General features: G+C 57.5%; 2 protein-coding genes across 2 annotated transcripts; both read right to left on the bottom strand.

Moving 5' to 3' along the window:
* Positions 1–502: 502 nt before the first annotated feature.
* cped1 (cadherin-like and PC-esterase domain containing 1) lies at positions 503–9,355 on the bottom strand. The gene is made up of 20 exons (XM_086147368.1): positions 9,146–9,355; positions 8,050–8,215; positions 7,126–7,220; positions 6,825–6,885; positions 6,675–6,741; positions 6,391–6,538; positions 5,974–6,098; positions 5,797–5,869; positions 5,117–5,278; positions 4,939–5,043; positions 4,635–4,741; positions 4,254–4,559; positions 4,022–4,190; positions 2,714–2,813; positions 2,504–2,640; positions 2,219–2,439; positions 2,044–2,145; positions 1,715–1,802; positions 1,484–1,630; positions 503–1,406 (listed from the first exon to the last, which is right to left on the bottom strand). Exons 1-20 carry the CDS (start codon positions 9,353–9,355, stop codon positions 1,266–1,268), a joined length of 2,730 nt encoding a protein of 909 aa, XP_086003494.1. The 3' UTR covers positions 503–1,265.
* Positions 9,356–10,474: 1,119 nt separating this feature from the next.
* ing3 (inhibitor of growth family, member 3) lies at positions 10,475–15,243 on the bottom strand. The gene is made up of 12 exons (XM_086146224.1): positions 15,108–15,243; positions 14,893–14,964; positions 14,205–14,305; positions 14,066–14,131; positions 12,847–12,943; positions 12,707–12,778; positions 12,249–12,365; positions 12,003–12,166; positions 11,526–11,710; positions 11,268–11,460; positions 11,154–11,192; positions 10,475–10,931 (listed from the first exon to the last, which is right to left on the bottom strand). The coding sequence occupies exons 1-12, from the start codon at positions 15,133–15,135 to the stop codon at positions 10,815–10,817; spliced, it is 1,251 nt and encodes a 416-aa protein (XP_086002350.1). The 5' UTR covers positions 15,136–15,243; the 3' UTR covers positions 10,475–10,814.
* Positions 15,244–16,951: the final 1,708 nt, after the last annotated feature.

Genomic DNA, 16,951 nt, shown 5'->3' with positions numbered 1-16,951 from the left:
ATGAAGAGCAGAGGCCAGAAGAACCCGGAGCAGATCCGGACGCTCCGGACGCGCTCCTGTCCCGCGGGAGAAGAAGCCGCGGAAGAAGAGGCGCGGCGGGACGGTCCGCGTCCCGGAGCGTCCTGATTGGACCGGCGGGTGACGTCACAGCCGAGCGCTGGACCGGGAATCAAACGGGGGGGGGGGGGGGGGGGGCACCGCGCGTAAATCCGACAGGTATTTGAACGGAGTTCGGCGCGAATGCGAGTTCGAGCCGTAAATCTCCAGCGGCGCCGAGCCCCAAACCAAACTCCATTCACAAATCAGTCAATTTAGCTGCGAGCAGGAGGGACCGGGCCTCCTCAGCCTGCTGCTCCTCAGCCTGCTTCCCCTGCTGCTCCTTCTTTTCAACCTCATTCTCCTCAACCTGTTCCTCACCTTCTAAAATGCAGCTGAATTTTCCAAAAAGAACGAAGTGAAAAATCAAAGTATGTTCTCAAGCATGGGCTCTGACAGGAGGACGTAACAATCTCAAGGATTTTATTTCCCGTGTTCTCCTGGAATCCAAACCTTTAATTCCCAGATGAAAACGGCCGGATCGACGGGGAGACAAACGACCCGGACCTCATCGGAAGCCATGATCAAGAACACGTCGGTGAAGGACGGGACGGATCCATCACACGCCTCCACGCCTCCAAGGGTTCGGTCCGGGCCACAGCAAAGTCCGGGTCGGCGAAACTTCAAGACGCGTACGGCCGTCTGATGGCACGGGTTCCTCTTTTCATTTGCCATCTTGCGCCGGGAGCCTCGGGGGCGGAGCCTAACCCAGCCGGGACCCGGTCGCCGAGGACGGATCGCAGGGACCCACGGAGACCAGCAACCGTTCGTCTTCTCATCGGCACGTCTGGACGACGTAGGGGCTCCGAGGGCCTCCTGCATGTTCCTGGACGGCGGGAGGAAATGGAGCAGGGATGTTCCGGCGTCCCGCCGCACGCCACGCAGGCTCGGCGAAGGGAGCCTCCCCCTGCGCGGTGACAAAAACTAAGCATCTCCGACCCGTCCGTCAGGGTCAGATGTCATCCTGATCGGGGACCGACCGAAGGATATTTCTGCCTCCCGGCCGCCGCGGAGTCACCGGCCAGGTGCCCCGAACGTTTCCGTGTGAAGGAGGAAGTGACGTCTCTGTGCAGCAGCAGAAGTGGCAGGTCCAGCCTGAAGTGACGGCCCAGACGGCGAGAACCTTCAGGTCCGAACGCGTCGGACCCACCGGTCCTTCTTGGGGCGTCTCAGGGGTTCGGGGGACACAGGCGGCTCAGCAGGATCTCGGAGTACGCCTGGTTGACCGGTCCTCGTACGTGATAGGCCGGGGCCCGGGGCCCCGCCCCCTGCTCGCTCGCCGTAGACACGGCGTTCGGGAGCTTCTCCACCTGCGGAGCGGACACCGGCGTCAGAGGAAGCGCCGCAGCCATGGGGAAGCGGGTCGGGCTCGTGGCCACGGCGTTACCTCGTGGAAGTGACACGCGCAGCGTCCCTGCAGGAACTCCTTGTAGCGACCCATGGTGATGGCGAAGGTGTCCACCACCTCGAAGCCGTGACGCCCGGAGGCCGAGATGATGTCCCCGTTCTCCCGATGCAGCTGCTGGATCTCCGGCTGGAACCCGGCCAAGGTGGCGGTCAGCGAGAGCCGTCCCGAGGACCTCGCGGACCACGTGACCCGCGGCGGGTCGGAACCTACCAGATGGCGGGATCGAATCCCGTCCACGGGGAGGTGGAAGCCCATCCCCAGAGTCTTCACCACCACCAGTACCTTCTCCAGGGACTCTCTGGGGGACACACGTCATCATGGCAACCATAACGTTCTGACATGGTTTGACCTTTGGCCTCGCAGCGCCCGGCACCTTTTACACCCGGAGCTCTCGATGGAGGTCCCCCTCCTCCGGGTCAGCCGGAGGACTGAGAACATGAAGGCGTGGCCGACAGCGGACCTTCACCGAAGCCCCGTGCGATCCGCTGCCGTTCTCGGGTGATGTTCTGGAGGCGGAACGAGTCAGAAAGGCAGCTCACCTTCTCAGCACCTCCCGTACCGTCTCCAGGTGGTTGGCGGTCAGCCACTGGACGCCGCCCACGACCAGCACTGTCCGCTCCGAGTTCGCCAGGGGTCGCGACCTTGAGGCCGGCACAGAGGTCGGGGTCAAAGTGGGCGGCGCGGCCGGCGAGCCGCGGCGCCCGGCGTCCTCACCTGAGCAGCAGCTGCTGCAGCGCCGCCCCGAAGCTGGGCCGCTTCTTCTCGTCCAACCAGAAGCGAGGGTAGTAGGAGTAGCTGACGAAGCTCCGCCCCCCGTTGAGGTTCCCGTAGACCAGCGTGTCGTGGGCCTTCCCCCACGCCGCCAAACTGGCGTTCAGACGCTCCATCAGGAAGAACATCATCCCTCGGTTGGTGGAGTCACCCAGGAACAGCACCTGAGGCCGGAGTATTAGTGGCGCCCGGGAAAGGGGGCGGGGCTTCGGGGGCGGACCACCTCACCTTCCTGTCCGTCATGCAGGTCTGCAGCAGGGGGCGCCGCACCACGCGGTGGGAGCAGCCGTCCGGCTGCCACGCCACCTCCCGCCAGTCGCATGTCCTGTTGTCATGGCAACTGAGACACGGAACTACCCAGCGACCTGAGGGACGGACAAGCGGTGAGACGGACAACCAGACGGACGGAGGACCGGACGGAGGGACAGGCAGCCAGACCTGGTCCGTATCCAGAGCTGCAGGTCTTCGGCGGACCCGGGGGTCGGACGTGAGGCTCCAGACCGCAGGCCCGACCGGGCAGAACCAGCAGGCCGCAGTCCTGAGGTAGAACCGCAGCAAAGTGAGAACCAGAGCCTGACCCGAGGTCAGAGGTCAGAGGTCGCAGAGCTCTCCACCTCAGACACCTCCACCGCTTCCTGTCTGGGAGGACGGCTGAGGAAGAGGGGAAGCCATGGGTTTGTCTCTCCCTCCTCTTCCTCTCCTCTTCCCTGCCTGTAAAATCAAAGCCTTCTTCTTCTCTCAGTATCACAGTGCGCCGCCTTGGAGGTCAGAGGTCAAATAAACCCAACCAGCAGCGGCCCGTGGGAGCCGCCACGTCTGGACCCACTTCAGAGCCACCGCAGCCCAGTGGCACGCACACACACACACACAATCCTTCCATACTGCGTTTTGCCGTGGCGGTGCAACATTCCACACGAGGGCGCCGCAGCTCACGACACACTGACACAAGAAAACTTAACAGGGATTTTCTTGTTCGTACCTGATGACACACACGCAAACACGCACACACACATCCACCAAGAGACACTGACAGATACACACTCACATACTTAAATAGGTACCCGCTCGCAACAAAACGCACGCGCACACACACACACACACACACACACACACACACACACACACACACACACACACACACACACACACACACACAGTTTCCCCCATGTGAGTCATGCGACTGAATCATCAGACATGAGGTCACTGCTTGCGGACCAATCAGCCTGATCAGAAACTTGTGATGTCACTCATTTATGTCATAGCGACTGTCAGGTGTGTGTGTGTGTGTGTGTTGTTTTTGTGGTGGCTCCTCCTCCAAACCCAATTCTACTTCTTGTTATGTTCTTATTTTCCAGGTGAGGTGTGAAATCTGGGTAAGGTCTTCAGACTTAGGGTTAGGGTTAGCCCTAACCCTAACCCAGACCTTCTCCACCATGACAACTAGGTTCCTACACACCGTCATGGCAGCTGCTCAGATCCACCTGGGTTGTGTTTCTGCTAGTGGCCATCTCAGAAGAAGCTCTGAGGTGGTTCCACAAGGGTCCTTGGAGAATCTGCCCTCACCCGCCCGTTGCCCCCCCGGCCCCGACCGACCCTGGCGGAGTGGCAAAAGACGGCTGGACGTCTCTTTTCCTTCTAATGCTGCTCAGCTCCTCCAGCTCTTCCCTTGTGGTCCTGGAGTCCACAGTGGAGCAGCAGGATGAGGTCGTGTGACCGGAAGTCACGTGACCTTGGACCGGCCCGTACCTGCACGAAGCTGCAGGTCACGCGATCTCCAAAGGCGGGCAGGCTGGGCCGGCTCTCTCGGTGAAGATGCAGCGTGTATGTTGCCATGACGACCGGCGCCCCCTCCCCGCCGCCCGTCACCAGGACGGCGATCCTGCTGTCTCCGAGGCCGACGGGCACGCTCGCCATCCTGCCGTGAGAGGGGCGTCAGCGGCCGTCGCGGTCGCGGTCGGGATACGTGTTTCGGGCTCACCTGGGGCCGTGCCTGTTGTCCAGGTGGACGCCGCAGGCGGCGCCGAGCGCCACCGGCCGGATACGGAGCACCAGCGTGTCGAAGGCCACGTCGGCGTGGTACTCCTTCACCTGGGGGCTGAAGGGCGGGGTCAGGCCGAGGGGCGGGTCCAGGTAGATCTGCCTCAGACGGGGGTCCGGACAGCGACCCGGGCCGGACCGGCCGATAGGCTGGGGGGGAACCGCGTTCCCGCGCCGGACGCCCCTCTCCTCGTCGGCCACGCCTTCCACGGCGTCCCGCCCGACTGAGGCCCGGAGGAGGACGCCTCTGCGGGACACAAGCGAGCCTTTGAGAAGGCCGGCTCCCCCCGGGACCAGAGGCCCAACGGCAGGAGGCTCTGACCTGCTGCCCCGGGACGCGTAGTGACGGGCCACCGCCAGCAGGAGGTCCGTGAGGCTCGGCACCGCCGAAGAGGAAGGCAGGGAGGAGGAGGAGACGCTGGGAAACACCTGAAGAACAAAGCGGCTCAGAAGAACAGACGGCAGCGATGCATTGGAAGAGCGTTTGGAATGTGAAGGTCAAAGGTCAGCACAGGTCGAACCTGGGGCTTTATTATCTACACGCACGCTAGGGGGAGCTACGACCCCTGACCCCGTGGTCACGACCTTCCCTGAGCTTCCACGCAGACGGAGAAGGACGCGGTTACCAGGTGGAAAGGCTGCGGCGCCGCCATCTGACGCTGGAACTGCAGCAGCAGCAGGAGGTCGTCCTCCGGCAGACACGCGCCGCTCAGCGCAGAGCAGCCGCCGTCCTGGGGTCAGAGGTCAGAGGTCAGTCCGAAGATTCGCCGCGGAGGCGATCGGCGTCCGACGGGTCGGTCCCACCTGCTCGCCGGCCGCCGGCAGGGGGTGGGCGGTGGAGTTGGGGTGTCCGTCCCGCTCGCCATCCAGCAGGAAGTGGAGAACATCCTCCAGGATCAGATCTTTGGTCACCTGTCTGTCAAAGCCGTCTTCGCTCAGAGCTCCGAGGGTCAGGTCTGCATCCACCTGAGGGAACGGACAGCCAATCAGACTGCAGTGGACACACACTGACCCCTGCTGGAGGCCGGCCGCCATCGCACCCTGCTCCAGGACACGCTTCCATCTCCATCTGTCCCTCATCAATCATCAGCCAGCCATCCATCCATCCATCCATCCATCCATTCATCTCCTCAGCCACAAATCTATTTCACACCCATTCATCCCTCCATCTATCTATTCCTTATGAATTATAATAGTAATAACAATTTATTCTTCATTAATCCTTCTCTGCATTCAAGCCATCATGGATGAACCCGTCCATCAGCGCCAAGGGAGCACTTAGGGGTTCCAAAAATGTGCTTTTCCGTCACTTTATTTCAAATCATTTCAAGAATTCATCTATTCACCCATAAATTTCTCCCTTATCCATCAACCCCGAGAGATGGATGGATGAAGGTGCATGTGTGTGTGTGTGTGTGTGTGTGTGTGTGTGTGTGTGATCTTCATCTTCATCATTACTGTAGTCAGAAGATGAAGGAACTCACCTGGGAGACCACAGGAGAGATGGAGCTGCTGAACATCAGAGTGAAGGTGAGCAGCTGGTAACACAATATGCACCTGCAACACACACACACACACACACACACACACACATCCTTTCAGAGGTTTGAACAGAACATTAGCCTTCAGAGCAAACGGACCTCCAGTGATCCTGAAGCTACCTGTTCAGGGTGGCAGCCTTGTGATTGGCTGCAGCCTGCAGCACCTGACCAACCACCCTCTTCACCTGCAGCAGAGCATCATGGGAAAGTGGCGGGCCGTAGCGCTGCAGCAGGAAGCTGCTGAGCTGGGAGCAGAGCAGAGGGTTCAGCCAGCAGGGGGCGAGAGAGGGAACACTTGGGGAAGTCACAACACGGGCAAACCATACAAGAATAGGACTAAAATGAATCCGTGTGAAAGTGTTGACTAAACAAAGTGCCCGGGGACTTGGAAGGGTTGGGGTTCGGGTTCAGAGCACCAGGGCCGCCAGGGGCTGCGTTCCCATTGGCTGCTAGCCTTCATTCAGCCAATGGACCCCAAAAACACAACCACAACAGGAGACATTCGGTTAAACACAGGTGACGAAGAGCAACATTTACTGGAGCGGCTCGTCCTCCCGCTGTCTGATTGGTGCTCAGAACGACGATGTCATGCAGGAAGGCTGTCAGAGGCCTGACTGAGGTCACCAACACATACACATTCACCGTGGCAACCAGGGGAGGGGGCGGAGCTTCATCTGGAGATACACTGATGGATGGGGACACAATGATAATGTAACATACACCTGAGACAAACACACACGCGCACACACACACACACACACGCATACCCATGCACACGCATGCACACACATTACATGATCTCACACACACACTTGACTCACCTGACAGGATGTAGTGGCCTCTGATCGGTCGTTGAGCAACTCAAAGGTCGGAAGGGAAAATGACGTCCTGAAAGACAAGTTTTGGAAAACAAAGACATCAAACTCCATCATGATCTTCACCATCAGGATCATCATTACCACTGGACTCACCTGTCACATGACACAACGTGCTGTCAGAAAGCCCCGCCAGCAGGCCAGGCATCAGGTTCACCTTTTGGACAGGGAAACACACACACACACACACACACACACACACACACACACACACACACACACACACACACACACACACACACACACACACACACACACACACACACACACACACACACACACACACACACACACACACACACACACACACACACACACACACACACACAAACAAACAGTTAGCATAGGCGACACAGCTTCGTCTCCGATTAGCTCCGATTGGCTGAGGGCGTCTCACCCTCTGACGAGGCAGCAGAGCGGCGAAGGAGAGCCTCCTGAGACAGCCGGCCTCGGCGCCGCCCACACACAGCAGCAGGCTCCAGCCACCCTCACCTGTTACCATGGAAACATAGCATGACATGCATGGATTCTTCAGGATCCACTGATCATGTGAGAAAGGGGCGCTCAATATCTAAGGAGGACAGAGAACCTGGAGAAAACCCAAAGAGAACCCAGGCAGGAGCTCATGGAAAGAAGGCAAGAGCAGAAGTAGAACCTGGAAGCCTCTGACCGAGGAGACGCTCTGAGAAGCCATGAGTGGTGGTGGGAAACATGAAGTAAACGTGTCTTCTCCAGAACCTGTGGTTCTGTGTCGGCTGACGCTCCAGCCGGCAAACACCTTCTACCCATCACTGGCTCTGTTCGTGTGTGTGTGTGTGTGTGTGTGTGTGTGTGTGTGTGTGTGTTTCCACAGGTGTCCCAACAGCTGCTGGCCCTCGTAAAGCGGTCGGGGGCTCTTGACCTTCTGCTACCTTCAACCCCCTCAGCTGTCAATCACACCTGCCGTCCATCTGTCAAACGTCAGGCCTCCTGCTGACTTTGGTGACGTGAGCCGTCCAAACGTGCAGGACACCCCGTCTCTGCTCTGGCCTCAGGCCTGGTTCTGCTCCCATGCAAACCTCTGACAGACCAAGGCCTTGAGAAGACCCCTCGGTGAGGGGCTGGAATCCAGGCCTCATCATGGAGACGCTGGCGTGCACGAGCGAGATCCGTCTCTTGACGTCCGCACGTGCGACTGCTGGATGATGTTTGTGTTATGTAACTAACTAGAGGGGAAGCCCCGCCTCCTGTTGGGTTTGGTGGAGAGCGGCCCCGTGACGCACACCGCCGAGCCATCGTCGGCTCAGGTGACCTTGGCTTCCGTTGTGACCTGTGGTCTGACCTGGTCTGGGTCTCAGAACGCTGCTGGTCTCTGCGTATCTGGACATCTGGACCTCGAACTCCATCAGCTCCAGGACTCTCCGGTACAGCTGGACCTCCGTGTCACTGACCTTCAGGCCGCCTGTCAGAACCACGGCTCGCCGCCGTCGCGTCCACCTCCCGGACACCTGAGACACAGAACAAAAGGCAGGGTGTTAGCGAGGCAGCGGGCTGTTCTCCCAGCTTGCTCTCTGCTATGCTAAGCTAGGCTAGATGATAAGGCGGTGCTAAGATAGGCAAGCGGTTTCCAGCTCGCGTCTCGTTCTCCGTTTGTCGCTGCGGTTAGCTGGTGCCAGCGGCGCTAGCGGTGAGCTGAGCGGAGAAGAGCAGCGGTTCAGCCCTCAGAAGGTCACGGCTTCTCCTGCCAGGAACCACCTGCTTTGAGCTTCTCTTCTCCGAGGACACCGGTCCTCCCGTCATTCGGAGAAAACCTCTGGCTGAACTGCTCCTTTAAACCAAACCCAATCTGAAAACACACACAATTGTTTCTCTGTGTGTATGTGTGTGTGTTAGTATTCAGTTCACATATAGACTTAGATGTTGGCAGGGTTTCTGTTCATCACACACACACTCCAGGGTTTTCCCTCCACAAAGAGACTGAGCGACAGACAGAACGAAACAGACGCACACACACGGACACACACGCACACACACGCACGTTGCTGTTCTTAAAGAGAATAAAAGATGTTGACTAATTTGAGATAAAGCAAAGCAGCTCCCCGCGACTGGTGATATTAAAGAGTGTGTGTGTGTGTGTGTGTTTCACTAACATGTCTCAGAGACAGAAAACTACTTATAAATAAGTGCGGGTCATGCTGTGATTGGCCGGTGCAGCTGTCAATCATCTGGGCTCCGGTCTAAAAATACTGAGTTTGAGGAGCTTTTTCAGGAATGTTCTCGCAGCAGAAGAGGTGGACCATGTCCGAGGGCTCTACACGGATCCTCCACCAACCCGGGACCGGTTCACCTCCGGTCCCCCTCTGCTTCTGCAGTGTTTACGGAGGTTACCCTCGTCACATAACAAGATCTGGACACACACACACACACACATAGCTCACCCTGGCGTGTAGGCTCTCCAGGTACGTGACAAGTCTCCGGTTGTGCTCGTCGGTGATGATGTCGGTGTGTCGGTCGGGTCTCCGGTGCCGGTGCCCCCCCAGAGTCTGGTACAGACACGCCGCGGCTCCGAGCAGCAGCAGCAGCGGGGCGGAGCAGCCGCAGCGGCGGCGGCGCAGCAGCATCCCGGCGGCGGCGAGGAGGCGCCGCATGGCGGCGGGAGCGTCAGCGGCGGCTCCACTTCATCCCGAGCCCCGGCGGTACCGGCGGCCCGGGTCCGAGCCCCCGCCCCTCGGAGCCCCGGTCAGAGCCCGCCCGTGCACAGACGCGCCGCTGACTTGGAGCAGAGGACGCCGCGGCGCATCGTCTGCGCCCTCAGGGATGAAGATCAGAAGGTCTCCTCTTCATCAAACACAGTCCTCCTCCCGCGGGGGGACCGGAGCGACCAGGTCGCTCTGCGAGATCGGTGCGAGGCGCCTGCAGTCGGCTGTGCTCGCAGGCAGGAAGCAGTCCAGCCCATCTGGATCCAATTAGACCAGAAGAAAACAGATTCCCGCTGGAACCGGATCCGCCGGACCTGGACCCGCTGCCCCCCCCGGGGTTCGTCAGAGAGGCCGGGAGGAGTCTGCCGGCCCTGCTCAGTGGGAGGTCAGACCCCCTCCCCCACACACCCAAAGCCCGAGTTATTTCTGGAAAACGCGCAGCCAAGGCTGTGTGTGTGTGTACGCGCGCCAGTCCAGTGAAGGACTCACGAGCCTGCTTCACCATCCATTCACCTTGGGTGTGTGTGTGTGTGTGTGTGTGTGTGTGTGTTTTTGGCTCTGCAGCTGGAGCTCACGAGGAGGAGCAGCGGCGTCGGGCAGGAAGTGGAGTCCGACCACAGAGTTTCTATAAAGAGCTCTTTTCCAGGCCGGCAGCAGAGCAAACCCTGCGGAGAACCTCAGGGCCTGAGCCCCAGCTGAGCTCTTTTCCAGGCCGGCAGAGGTGCAAACCCTCTGGAGGAGAACCTCAGGGCCCGAGCTCCAACTGTGGTACGCTCTACACAGAGAAGAACTCGAGATACTTCTGACACCATAAACCGAACCGGAGACAACCTGGGTCTGAGAGACAACTTTGACCGGAGATCAGTTGAAGGCCAACGCACAGGAGGTCCTCAGATATGAAGACCAACATTAACTGTTAAGAATGTGATCTCTTCAGTGACCTGGAAGGAAACGGAGGCCTTCCCGCAGCAGGTTACCAATCTCACTGTTTGAGCGGCGGCCCACGAGACCCCGGGCCGCCCTCTCACTGGTAGCACTGGCCCGTCCTCAAGAAGAAGGGACTCCAGGTTCATACAAACAGCAGCTCCCTGTTTGTTCGTTTATTAAAGTCAAAAAGGTTTTTCTTTAAAAATGTATTTTCTCTTCTTGTTACGGGGGGGAGGGGGGATGACCTCTGGGGTCAAAAGTCACACTTTCCATTGTTCACTTTAAGAGAAATAGCAGCCACCCTCAGCGAAGTGGGAGGGAGGAAAGAGAGGGAAGGAGAGGGGGAGGGAAGGAAGGAGAGAGGGAGGGAAGGAGAGGGAGAGGGCCGGAACGCCATCGCAGAACCGCCTCCACGCAGGCAAACTCATGGCCCGACTCGTGGACTTCCTGTCGCCCTCTGGCCTGTGCGAGTGGGCGGAGTCTATTTGTGGCGGCTGCCCCTCCTCTTCATGGCGGCCGTGCACTGAGGACAGAACCACTTCCCCTTGGGGGCCTCGGTCAGACCCACGCAGCCGTAGTGGAACCACTCGATGGGACACTGAGAAGACAGCGTGGACGGGTTAGTCCCTGGACACTGAGGTCACGCCATCCCCGCGACCGCCTCCGGTCCGGTTACCGGACAGAACCCGGAGCTTCGGTCGAGCTTCGGACGGTCGCCCCGGCTCCCGGTTCTGTCAGAGGAACCGGCGCGAAGAGGACCTCGGAGAAAGTCTGTGACCGCGGGCCGAAGGGTCAAACAGAGCGCGTCGATGTCACTCACGTCCGTGTTGTCGCAGCCGACCATCTCTCCGTAGGAAACCTGCGACAGAGGACACCTTCAGCGCCTCGCGCTCGGCTGCGGCCGCTCACGGCGGTCACGGTCCGGCAACGTTACCTGGTTGCAGATGCAGTATCTGGGCTCGTTGGGGTCGTAGGTCCAGTCCACCTGGCTGTTGGCCTCGGCCTCGGGCAGTGCCGACGCCTGCTGGGACAGTTCTTGGGCCAGCGCCGAGGAAGAGGAGCAGGAGGACAGCGAGGAGGACGAGGACGAGGAGGAGGACTGGTGGTTGGAAGACTTGATGCTGCTCCTGGAGATCGAGGCCCGTTAGACAGCGTGAGGCAAGGGAGGAGAGGAGGCGGGGCGGACTCTTACTTGGACTTGCGCCCCCTGGAGTCGGAGGTGGTGCTGGGGGTCAAGGTCTGGGTCAGGGTGGAGGCCAAGGCGGAGGAGGAGTAGCTGTCCCGAGACAGGGAGAACTCCCTGCTCAGCTGGAAGTCGTTGTTTTTGATGGCCTCGTAACTCGCCTTCAGGCTGGACGTCCGGCGGCCCTCCTTCATCTGGACACACAGACCTCCTCAGAACATCTCCAAGGAGACGGAGGACACTCCTCCCACGACCACGTCCCACCTCAACATCAACGCCACGTGACATCTGTGGTCTCAAGAGAACCACGTGCACCCAACGTCTAGAACCATCAGCCCTACCGGAGCAGCGCCAACACATCCAGATCCACAGACACCTTTTGGAGAGTAACTTCTGCGTGTGTTTGTGACCTGTGCATCTTGCACATGTGTGTGCTACCCGTCCATATGTGTCTGTGTGACCTGTGTGTGTGTGTGGCAGTGAGACCTGAGCGGTGGCCTGCACAGCCTGGGCGGCCGCCATGGTGATGGCCCCGGCCCCGGCCCCGGGCCCCGCGGGCAGTGAGCTCAGGTTGTAGGAGGCGAGCGGCTGAGATGAGTTCACGCTGTAGACGTTGTTGGTAGACGCCGACGTGCTGTTGGTGCGGCAGCCTGGGGTCGAAGGTCACACAAAGGACAGAGTGGGTGCGGGGCTGTCCTTCCAGAGGTCAAGGGTCAGCGCGGGAGGGCCTACCCGTTGTGTTCTCTTTCGAGGCGTCGGAGGTCAGGGTGGACAGCAGCGCTTCGGACTTGAACTTCTTCTCGGGAACATGTTCTGTGGTGTGGTGCGTCGGAGCGCTGTATTTCCTCTCTGTTGTCATGATGACATAGGATGCGTTAGCGGTCTCCTTCACGGAGAGGAGCGCTGACGCTCATTCACCTGACTCAGATCAGACTGTTCCTCGTTATCTGAGCAGGTTAGAAGATACGAAAGAAACCGAAGTCCAGGGGACTGGGGCCGAGTTGAAAAGAACCAACCGAATCACAGCAAAAGCAGAGTTCCCCCTAATCAATGATCACCGGACCCGTTTCTCAGTGAATCCAGGATCTACGGCTCAATGAACATTTCTAAACGACGCGGTCCATCGGATGAGAGCGGGGAACGACCCCACCTGTCCCCGGGTAATTCGTTTCTCTTGCAGAGTTACTTACTCTCCGTGGAGGCGTGCGAGTGGACATGGTGGTTGTTGACTGGCTGAGAGGGGCTGTCCATCTCCAGAGACCCTGAGGACCAGAAGACAGACATAAGACAGGGTCAGAGACAGAGCCACCCCCCCCGGGCCCCCACTCACGTCTCTCCAGGATCTCTGTGATGCCCGCGTTGTCCGCCTCCAGCTCCATCTTGAACTTGGCCAGCTCCTGATCCAGCTTCCGCAGGTGCCGGTCCACCTGAGACAGGAGGTCAGATGTCAAGGACCATGTCACCTGATTTTGTTTCACCGGAATCTCCGTAAACAAACAAACACGCATGCGCGCCATGTCCGCCACCTGCTGGTGAGAGAGACCATCTTTAGGTTCACTGTGAGCAGGTGAAGATTCAGCATGTCCTGACAGACAGCGGACAGGAGCCCCTGGAGACCAACGGGTGGTGTCAGGCTCTGAGGGACCACCGGGTCCACTAACTTCTATCTCCAGAGAGATTCGGCATGTCTCTGGTAGTATGCCTGAACTGTCCCCTGGTCTCCGTCCTCCAGGTGGGGGGACAGCCGGGCTCGGTGAGCTCACAATCACATCAACTTCACGTACCATCGAACAAAGCCCTGCCTTAACAGATGATGGAGAGTAAGAGAAAAGTTTGTCCACACAGGGGTCAACAAGCTGAAAAAAAATCTGAAGACAAAAGCAGCTGAGAGCACCAGGAATCCGGTCGTGGTTAAAGAGGGTTCCACCCAGGGCTGGAGAGATATGGAGTCCAGATCTTCCAGGCAGATGGAGCTCATGTAAACAGTTTACTCCCTGAATGTGGAAATGTGGACTGGGATCAAGTCCTCCAAATCAGACCTCCGTGTTTGCGGATGAAGATCGCCCACATGTCCCTTTAGAACAGCCTGCCGAGACAAGAGGGCACCAGGAGTTGGACAGGAGAACCTTCATGGTCTTCATGTCCTCCTCCTCTGTTGAGACAAAGGCGTCCAACACGGCTTGGGATGGAAAGCGGTGTGAGGTGGTTTACTCTCTGACACGCCTAGAAGCTCCAGGATCTCATCTCTACTTGGGGACGGCAAATACACGACGTCCACAGATCGGTACGTTTACTGCGGCCTGTTCACTCGCAAGAACGTTCTGCTTACTGACAAGAACGTTCTGTTAACCAGAGGAACACATTCTGTTGACTACCGACGGAAAGCATTGCGCTTACCGACGAGAACATTCTTAGAACAGACGTCAATGACGTCATCCTGAGCTGACGGATGGAAGAGCACCTCCACTGGCTGAGTATTTCACCGTTCACCTTCTGATCAGAGACTGATGAGACCATCCAAAGACCAGGAAGGATGTCCTTCAACTCACCAGGTCGTAGATCTGATTGGCTAGCTGGACCTTCTCGTCAGCATCTTCCAGAGCTTTGTAGTAATCCTGGAACACACAGGCCAGAGGTAAGGTCTGACATCTGACCCCCACCCCCAACCCCACCCTCGCTCCTCCTCACCTTCTTAATCACCTCCATCTGCTCCTCCCTCCACTCTGGCTTGTTCTTTTTGGCGTTGACGAAGAACTCGATGACCTTCTGCTCCAGCTGATCAGTGGCATCTGACCAGGATGAAATAAACAAACAAGTGTGGAGAAGATATCTGCGATGTGTTTCCGGACACATTAGCCTCTGCGGGGAGAAATTAGAACCCTCTGCGGGCTCTCACGTGATCTGGAGTAAACAATTTTGTTAGTTTTCAAACAAACACTCCAATCCCTCTGGCTTAAGAAGCTTGAATATCATTTAGATGTGAGGTTGTGCATTCATCTTATTATCTTCAGAACCCAAAGAGTAATGTTCATTCTTCTGCAATTTTACATATTTGGTAGGGGCTTCTCATGCCCAAACAGTAGATCTTGACATATAGTTTATGCATACGTGCGCATATATAAACATATACATACGCGCGCACACACACATAAATATATTATACAAAATGAGAATGGATGAGCCGCACAGAAATAGTGAGAGCTTCTTCAAACGTGACCAAATCCGACGTTAGCAACGGAAATCATAAGCATCCATGCTAATCTTCGTCATTACAATGTCTGATAGTCTTCGGTTAAGTATGAGGTGGTTGTTCCCGGTGTGTGGGTTTCGAAACGGGCCGGTGTGAGCCACCGGTAGCCGGCGGCGATGCACCTACTCTGAACCTGCAGGTCCATCTCTCTCATTTCCGTAAACCTGTCGCGGAGATCCATGGGAAGCTGCTCGATCACTGCCAGGGAGAAAAAAAAACGGTTACCCTGCTAGCTCGGCTAGGCTAACGGCCCGGCCGCCTCGGGCCGGGAAATCACGCCTATTTAAGGGGCGAGACCTGGCGCCGGCGCGCCGACTGCATCGTTCGAGTCCCGTACTCACTTTCCAGATAATCCTCCAGGTACAACATGGCGGCAAATTCGACGTTAGCGGCTTTTCGCGATACTAAGTTCTTCTTTCAATATGGCGCCGCCAGCCGCTGTCTCGCTCGGAAAAAAACACCCCACGAAAAAAATCGAGGTCAGAAACGGTGACGCAGGCAACTATCTTCCCTCCGATTGGTCAAAATTCAAGTGGGCGCCAATTTGCGTCATCGCAACAGTTGCCTGATGGGAGATGTAGTTCAAAACAGCTTTGCATCCTGATCAGGGACCACCGTCTCTGAAGGGATGGGTTTTGATGATTTCTTGTTGGTCCTCAGACTCGACGGCCTCGGCAAGTCACTTTATCAAAGACCTACGTTTACCTCGCTGCCCGGCCACGTTACTTTCAATCATCTCTCCCCAACCCTCCAAGCGATAACGTTCAAGCCCACAGTGACTGCAAAGGGGACCAGAGAAGAACCTCAGAGATGCTGCAGCCATGGTGTCCCTGACGTAAACATTATTCTGTCTTCAGCCTCCCGAGGTGTGGATGACTTGGAGGAACACACACACACACACACACACACACACACACATGCACCTGCACATGCATACACACACATAAACACACACAAAGACTTTTGTCCCATCTTCTCATCCCAGTCCTGGTTATGTGCCAGGAGACCAGTGGAAGAACGTTTGAATTGGTCTCTCAAGCATCCAGGAGCAAAAGGAGGCGTTCTCCAAATCGTTGACAGGAACCGTTCCTCCAACATGTCACCAGACGCTGGAGGTGTTGTTTTTCCATGTGGTGAGAAGGTAAAGGGAGAGCATGTGTCTTTTGGCCAGCAGTAGGTCAGGAACCCTCCAGAAGCTCCAGCACAGGCTGTGAGACCCTCCATGACCTCCACATTTCCACGGCTTTGTTCCAGCTCCGCCCACTGGGTGGCGCTACAGCATTCTGCGGCATGACGCTTTACGACCGCAGGGACCGGACTCCTACTGCTCCGACCACGAGCGCTGCAACAAAGACTACCTTCATATTCCTTGAACAGTTCTGCAGAGGGGACGTTTCAACCCCCCCGCAGAAAGTGGACAGTCCCAGAAAAGTTATCAAAAAAAGAAGTCATGAGAGTAAACAATAAACAGCGTTAATTGTATATATAAACAGGTAGGGCTCGTTTTACAAGTTGTACCTAAACGATATGAGAATATATAAAGCGTTTAAACACGTGCAAAGGTTGCAACTAGCAGGGAACAACAGCAATACTTGCAGCGGTAACGCCTGTGGTGTTCTGCCGTGGGGTTGGAGGCATTGTTCAGCAGAGGTGGTAGCTTAGCTACCGGCCTCTTCTCTCCCACCGCCAGCACCAAGTCCACGGGACCCCCTGAGACGGAGCTGGCCTCTCGGCAGCTTGCCGATCTTCTTCCTGCCAGCCGCTGACAGGGTTAGGGTTAGGGTTAGCCCATCGCTCTCTCGATGTCCGTCCCCTGGATGTTCACCTGTGTCAGGTGTGTCTGTACCTGCGGAGATCCACCACCGGCTCCTTGTATTTTTTCTGTGTTTCGCAGGCACCGGCCCACAAAGTCCTGTGTCAGCTCCCCGTATTCTCTGTCATCGTCGCCTTCGATGAGTCCGGCGACGGCAGGGTCATCAGAGATCCTCCGTGCGACCTGTGCGTCTGCAGTTTACAGGCTGAACAGGACTGTTCGATGTGGGGCCGCGGACCGCTACGTCTGAGACACGGCTCTTTGACCTCACATACTGTGGGCGGTAGGTGAGGTGGTCCATAACCTCTTCGTACGGCGGCTGTCCACCCCGGGGAGCTCCGGCTTGTCCCTCAGCAGTAGAAGCCGGATGGT

Source organism: Fistularia commersonii, chromosome 5, assembly GCF_037954325.1.
Source record: "Fistularia commersonii isolate RoL2024-O1a breed Wild chromosome 5, RoL_Fcom_v1.0, whole genome shotgun sequence".
Lineage (NCBI taxonomy): Eukaryota > Metazoa > Chordata > Actinopteri > Syngnathiformes > Fistulariidae > Fistularia > Fistularia commersonii.
The sequence above is the reverse complement of the archived record's forward strand: the minus strand, read 5'-3'. Positions and strand labels throughout refer to the sequence as shown.